The sequence below is a fragment of the Cyprinodon variegatus genome, unplaced genomic scaffold, assembly GCF_000732505.1.
Source record: "Cyprinodon variegatus isolate N-32 unplaced genomic scaffold, C_variegatus-1.0 Scaffold1159, whole genome shotgun sequence".
Taxonomy (NCBI): Eukaryota; Metazoa; Chordata; class Actinopteri; order Cyprinodontiformes; family Cyprinodontidae; genus Cyprinodon; species Cyprinodon variegatus.
This window is the reverse complement of record NW_015151612.1, coordinates 126,579-133,286: the sequence shown is the minus strand read 5'-3', so window position 1 is coordinate 133,286 and position 6,708 is coordinate 126,579. Positions and strand designations below refer to the sequence as shown.

The following is a 6,708-nucleotide window of genomic DNA, read 5'->3' as shown; positions in this document are numbered from 1 at the left end:
GAAGGTTTGGAAATGTCCAGGAGAGACAGCAGAAGCGTTTTGGACATGAGATCTGAGAGAACAAATAGACAGCTAAAAAATGGAGGAGATATGAGCTGATACCACTTTCCTAAAGCAAGGGAGGTGTGTAGAACTATGGCAACTAGAAAGGAATAAAGTTGATGATCCATAAAATGAAGTTACTGCAGATGCATTGTTTGCTTTGAGGCTGTTGATTCAGAACTATAGAGGGTGTCAGCAGGGGCTGCGTTTTTGCAGATCTAGAGAAGGCATATGAAAGAATGGCTTTGGAGGAGCCGAGTCACTATTTGAGCAAGTCTGGAGTAGCAGGAAGCATGTTAGAGTTGAGCAAAACATGAATGAGAGATGCATGACAGGTGTACTGTACTGTAGGAGTGGGAAAAGAGTTCAAGGTGGGAGTAGGTTGAATGTTGGATCAACAGCAAAACAATCTCCATGAACTATGATATTAGCATATATATGGTTTAGTGGCAGGAGGAGGTAGGTACAATCAAGGAAGGAGGAGACATGAAGCAGAGGTGGATGTAGCAGAAATAAAGACATTGAGGAGTGAACTGGTGGGTTTGGAGCAGGATTGAATAAATCATAGGGATGCTTTATGTTAGATGTTTTTTTAAGATAAAGCCAGACTGAGATGGTTTGTACAGATACTCCATCAATCAACACATTGCATTCACCCTGAGGCAATGGGCTGACCAGCTACCACCTTTATTCACAGACATCTTTATCATCTCAACGGAGATTTTAAATGTTTCCACCTGCTTAAAGATTGGATGACTTTTCCCAGTATTCCTGATTTTCCTCAATAAGTGCCATAAGTCCTGCAAACACATAAAATAAACTAGAAAACTCATAAATTTGACCAACAAAAAACCTATTACTCACATGCAAAGGAAAAAAATTATGCAATTACATAAATAATGAGCAGCAAAGTCAAAATGCAAACACATAAATGATACCAATAAAAAAAACAAGCGAAGGATCAATGCTAGTAGAAAACACAACCAGAGAAGCTGCAATTTCCATCTTTATAATGAAGGTGATCAAGACTATTGGGAGGGGTGTGTGTTTGATGTCTGCTTATATCCTTTGCAAAGCCATCGACAGGACGTTGTTTAGAGGATTATTGGAGAGAATAAAGAAAATGTATTTTTCTTTTAATTATTTTTAAACCATTTAATCTTCCTTTGCATTCTGTTTATGGCTTTACTAAGGATTTGGTCTCTGGGTCGATGATTGCTCCTCTCTAGTTTTCTAAATCACATCCATTATGCAGAGCTGGTTAGCAGCTATTCTTAGATTGCAGTTGTTTTTGCAACATGTGGTGTTTTTCCTTTATTTTGTTTTGCATCTTCGTCTGTTAGCATTATTTCTTTGTTTTAAGTTTTGTGTTTGGAGCATATATTCTCTATTTTCTTTGATTTACTTACAGCATTCCTCCAATTTGGGTTGCTTTGTATTTTTTTTTTTGGGATGGGGGGGTTTGCACGTTTTATGTATTTTTGTGTTAGTTATATTTTAGTTTGACAGTTACCCCTCCACCAAGCTCCAGCAGCTTCTGGATGTCACCAACCTCACTGGGCTTTCCTCTGAGGGTGATGAATCTGTCTAAAGGTGGGTGATTAACCACTTGTTGAGCAGCTCTACAATAAAAACACCTTGCTTCTGTTCTTACCTACAACTCCTCACTGACAATTTGCATTGCAAAAAATACACATCTCCACACATGCAAATACTATTTAACTATAAATTTAAACTGTTGTCACTTTACATTTGTTAGGGTTCTGTTCCTCTGCAAAAAAAAAAATCTTATCCTTATACTATTATTACACATTATATATTTGCAATATTAAATGTCAGTTATATGTTTGTCTATGTGTAGCTCCATGTAAAATAATAAAACCCATCTTTATTATGTGCCTGGAACTGTGATGCAAGAGGAAACAAAGGTAGCTGGTTTAAGAGAACAAGATGCAAAAGTTAGAGTTAGACCATAAGGACTTATGATTTACAGCCTTTTTTTTTCTTGTTTATTGTGATGATTTCCCGCTCATAGGTAATAAAAGCTTTACGTTGAAGCTTTTTATTGTCCAATGGGCCAAGAAAACACACATTTAAAGATATACATTTTAATACAAAATTATGAGCCCAATCTTAAATATGTTTACTGCCTCCAAAACATTTATTTCCACAAATTACTTTACATTTTGAAAAGATAGCCACCCTTAATAGAATGTTATATGTGCAAACAGTACAGCAGAAATAATAAAGGGCCTTATTGCCCCTCCCACCAAACTTTTATTGCTTTATGTCTTGAGGTGAAAGATAAAAAGTGAAACCATTTGTTCACTGATGTGACCACATGGCTAAAGAGTAGCATGAGTAAGTGAGCCTTTTCTTCTTTTATCATTAGTCAAAAATGACATGAAATCATTTTTGTCCTTAAACTTTCCTCCTGCTTAATTATTGTAGCTTATTCATCGCAGATCATGTTGAGTGTCTGAGTTGTTAGAGGTTAGAATTTGGCTGTTGGGTTCAAAAGGAACAGCTCCAAAAATTAAATGATATAGAAAGAAATCCTTAAGAAGTTATGTACAGCTAAATGGTTTCACCTCTTTTTCTATTGATGCATTCATTTAAATGTCAAAATCCCTGTTTCTCAGTGAGTGGGAACAATTATTTGTGGCAGCTGATGTTTGGAGGTCAGTGGCTAAAAATAGAGAATGATCATGTCATCGAAACTCACTACTGCCAGCCTGGAGCAAAGGGAATCACTATCAACACAAGCATAGGGTTTGTAGTTTCCTACTGCATGGAAAATGAATTTGACTGTTTATTTACAAGAAAGATATAAAATGTACTGAAATGCATCATCTGTCAATCATAGCAAGGTTTTTATAGACTTTGATGAGCTTAAAACTGATAGCGCAGCACTGAAGGTGCGGAGACTGAGCTTCGTTCCTCAAGGACAGGCTGAGGACATCGCCTGGTACTACAGAGATGATGACCTATGGTGTGAATATGGATCACAGGTGAGAAACGGTGTAAAGCTTCCAGGTCTGTACATTTTCCCCAAAGACTTGGCTGCAACTAAGATATTCTGGTTGTTTTTACACTTTGTGTTGTTATCTCAGCAGAAAGTTTTTTTTCATATAAAATGTGTAACAGATCTAAAAATGCCAAAATAGGGGGAGCCAAAATGTGTGCTATAGTGCCCCTTGGGAGCCAAAACGAGGGCTATAGTGCCCCCTTGGGAGCCAAAACGAGTGCTATAGTGCCCCCTTGGGAACCAAAACGAGTGCCATAGTGACCCTTGGGAGCCAAAACGTGTGCTAAAGTGTCCCTTGGGAACCAATATGTGTGCTAAAGTGCCCCTTGGGGGCCAAAAAGTGTGCTAAAGTGCTCCCTTGGGAACCAAAATGTGTGCTAAAGTGCCCCCTTGGGAACCAAAATGTGTGCTTAACTGCCCCTTTGGGGACCAAAATGTGTGCTAAACTGCCCCCTTGGGAACCAAAATGTGTGCTAAAGTGCCCCTTCGGAGACAAAACGTGTGCTAAAGTGCCCCCTTAGAAGCAAGTGCCCCAAAACGTGTGCCATAGCATTCCCTTGGGAACCAAAACGTGTGCAATAGTGCCCCTTTGGAGACAAAACGTGTGCTAAAGTGCCCCCTTAGAAGCAAGTGCCCCAAAACGTGTGCCATAGCGTTCCCTTGGGAACCAAAACGTGTGCAATAGTGCCCCTTTGGAGACAAAACGTGTGCTAAAGTGCCCCCTTAAAAGCAAGTGCCCCAAAACGTGTGCCATAGCGCTCCCTTGGGAACCAAAACGTGTGCAATAGTGCCCCTTGGGAGCCAAAATGTTGGCTATAGTGCCCCCTTGGAAGCAAGTGCCCCAAAATGTGTGCCATGGCGCTCCCATGGGAACCAAAATGTGTGCAACAGTGCCCCCTTGGGAGCCAAAAAGTGTGCTAAAATGCCTCCTTGACAGCCTTGGGAGCGAAGAGCACTTTAAAGAGGGGACACAATATATGACACAATATATGTGTCCACAATTTTTTTTTCTTTCCACCCTTGCCCTTCAAAAAGTTTATGCAAGGTAATGGGACAGTCCCATGAAACGTTTTAAGAGTTCTGGTTTGGTATGGAAAAATATCCCAGAATTGAAAACATTTTGCTTTAATAATATCCCTACTTGCACAATAATACTGAAGCAAACAACTGCATAAAATCCATAGGCTACAACAGTTTAGATTCCGGTTATATGCTGATTTCTTTTAATCCACAGCTCTGTTTACTTTTTTACAAAAGAGAGGGACCATATCAATCCTGCTACTACTTGAAGTGTGTTGAAGTGGAGTTAACCTTTCAAAACAAAAACAAAAACTCCAGGTGACTCTTGCCTTAAATAAGAATAGACGCATGGACAAACCTCTCATGCCTAGGTAAAGCTGAGGCTCCATGGTGCCATGGGCCGGAATGTGATCCAACAGCTAAAAGAATCTTACTCAAGTGTATCACAAAATATTTGAATTGACTAGACATTATAATTCAAATATTATGAACTCTAAGAGGGGAAAAAATTGGAAAATTGATCATTGTGATATTTTTTCAGTAATTTAATAATAGCAGAATTATGTAATAGAAGATTTGCTATAATACTTTTGACATTTTTTTATTTCTTTATTTTACAAAGGCAAAAGCGACTGTAGTTGAGCGTCCAACATTATCTACTGATATGGGATATGTTTTCATGGTTAATAAATGTTTTAAGATTAAAGCTTGTTTTTTTTTTTTTTTTATTGTGTTTATAGTAGATTATTTTTACTCCTCCTTCCCCTCCTAAACTGAATATTTTCTTCCTTTTCAATCTTCAGAGCTCAAACATGTCATCGACATCCATTGACAGCAAAGACATTGAGATGCATTTCACTCAGAACCCCCGGGGAACCATTCAATTCACCATTGGCCTCACTATTTATTCACTGGATTTTTACAGTATGTGCTGTTAATGAATTTCTGGGAGCTATTTCCTTACAATTAAGTCAACATTTTGCATATTTGCACTGTAACTAAAGGTGCTTGTATTTACAGCTATGACCCAAATCAACCTTGCCACTGGTTCATGCAGAGACGTGCGCAGGCGACCAAAATTCACCTTGAACGATGTTGGGTGAGAAATGTCGTTCCAAGGCCTAATTTTTAATAACGGCGTATGATTTCAAAGGATTTTATTTTCAAGCTAAGCGAGGCAAGTTTTTCCTCTTTTAAATGTTGTGACTGAGTCCAAATGTTATGGTTTCAGAGCCGTCCAGTTAGGCTCTGCTCTCCAGATGCTTTCCTTGGGCTCCCAACCACAGTGGCAGTTTGAAGGGCACAGTGGGGCTTGGTATAAGTTTAAACACAGGGTCAGCAGAGTTCATGTTATGTGGCCACATTTGATCTCAGACATTTGTCTTTTCTGGTTGATTGCAACATGTATGTTTTTTTTTTCTCAACAGTATGGCACTTTGACCGAGTGCTCCCTGAACAGTAATGAGATTGAGAGGAAGTACCAGCAAAACCCCACAGACTGCATCACATTCACAGTAAATGGATACCCCTACAAGCTGGACTTTGCATGTGAGGTTTTCATATTATTTTTTGATTAAATTATTACAATTTGAGAGTTAAAATAATGAGAGGAACATTTCAAAATGCTCAATAAAAAAAAGCTCAATTTAATCAAAATTTTTCATCTTCTTTTTTTCTTTTCAGCCATGATTCAAAAAAACCAAACCACTAATCATACACGTAGGATCAGACGAGTGCTGGTTTGAGCATTAAAGCTGGAGCCACAGAACTGTTTGAGACTGAGTTAGTGCCTTCATTTTGGAAGTGTGAGGGTGTTTATGCATTACATCATGCAGCATTTACGGCTCTATTATATGACTCCAAAGAGAAAATGTAATTGTCTGTTTAATAAAATTAAATCTCATTAAGGTTAATAAGTAGATACAGGAAATCAGCCTGAGAATAATGCACTATGCTTTGGATCTTAGCATGTTAGTTTTCTGTACGGTAAGGAAATCGTCTGCAAATACATTTTTTGTTGGTGTGTTAAAGAAAAAAGAAAGAGCTAGTGGTATAATAGGAAATAGGATGTGATTTTATTATGTGCCTGCTGATTCTGCTGATGCACTAAACAGATTTGTGTATATAAATGCTGATTTAAAAATAAAATACACATTTGTTGCTCATTTTAGGTGTCGATCTGTTTCCTTTTTACATATCTTCCCATTGTGCTGCTATTATTTTCCTGTCTTACTTTTTCTGTTGAGGTAAAATGTTCAACCTGGTGCTGATCTGATTAAAGTCTGTGGTAGGAATCCTTTTCCAGCTTTAAACGGGAACTGAAGAAGAGGTGAAAATACACAACATATCAAATTTGTGTTATTCTTCATTAATTATAAGTATGAGGCACTTTATTTGCTGTAAATCCTGTGTATAGCTAGGCAAAGACAACTTCTGTACCTGTTAAGGTTTGTGTGATGTTCAGTTGTTCCGAATTAAAGATAAGAAATCAAAAATCCCTCCGTAGATGAGTTTTTTTGTTGGTGTTATATTTCACTTGGCCATATTTGGGAGTTCTTATTAAGAAATATACACTGCCTGGCCAACAAAAAAGTCGCCACCTGGATTCAACTAAGCAA

General features: G+C 38.1%; 1 protein-coding gene across 1 annotated transcript; it reads left to right on the top strand.

Moving 5' to 3' along the window:
* The first annotated feature begins 2,399 nt into the window (after nt 1–2,399).
* On the top strand, nt 2,400–6,649 carry LOC107101824 (zinc finger CCCH-type antiviral protein 1-like). Its single transcript, XM_015400884.1, has 8 exons — nt 2,400–2,403; nt 2,685–2,814; nt 2,909–3,053; nt 4,894–5,014; nt 5,111–5,189; nt 5,322–5,424; nt 5,518–5,638; nt 5,774–6,649. Exons 1-8 carry the CDS (start codon nt 2,400–2,402, stop codon nt 5,833–5,835), a joined length of 765 nt encoding a protein of 254 aa, XP_015256370.1. The 3' UTR covers nt 5,836–6,649.
* The last annotated feature ends 59 nt before the right edge of the window (nt 6,650–6,708 follow it).

Excerpts from the sequence above, each read along its gene's own strand:
- LOC107101824 (XM_015400884.1), top strand. Across the intron at positions 5,015-5,110 it reads TTATTCACTGGATTTTTACA|CTATGACCCAAATCAACCTT; the intron begins GTATGTGCTGTT and ends TTGTATTTACAG. Across the intron at positions 5,425-5,517 it reads GGTATAAGTTTAAACACAGG|TATGGCACTTTGACCGAGTG; the intron begins GTCAGCAGAGTT and ends TTTTCTCAACAG.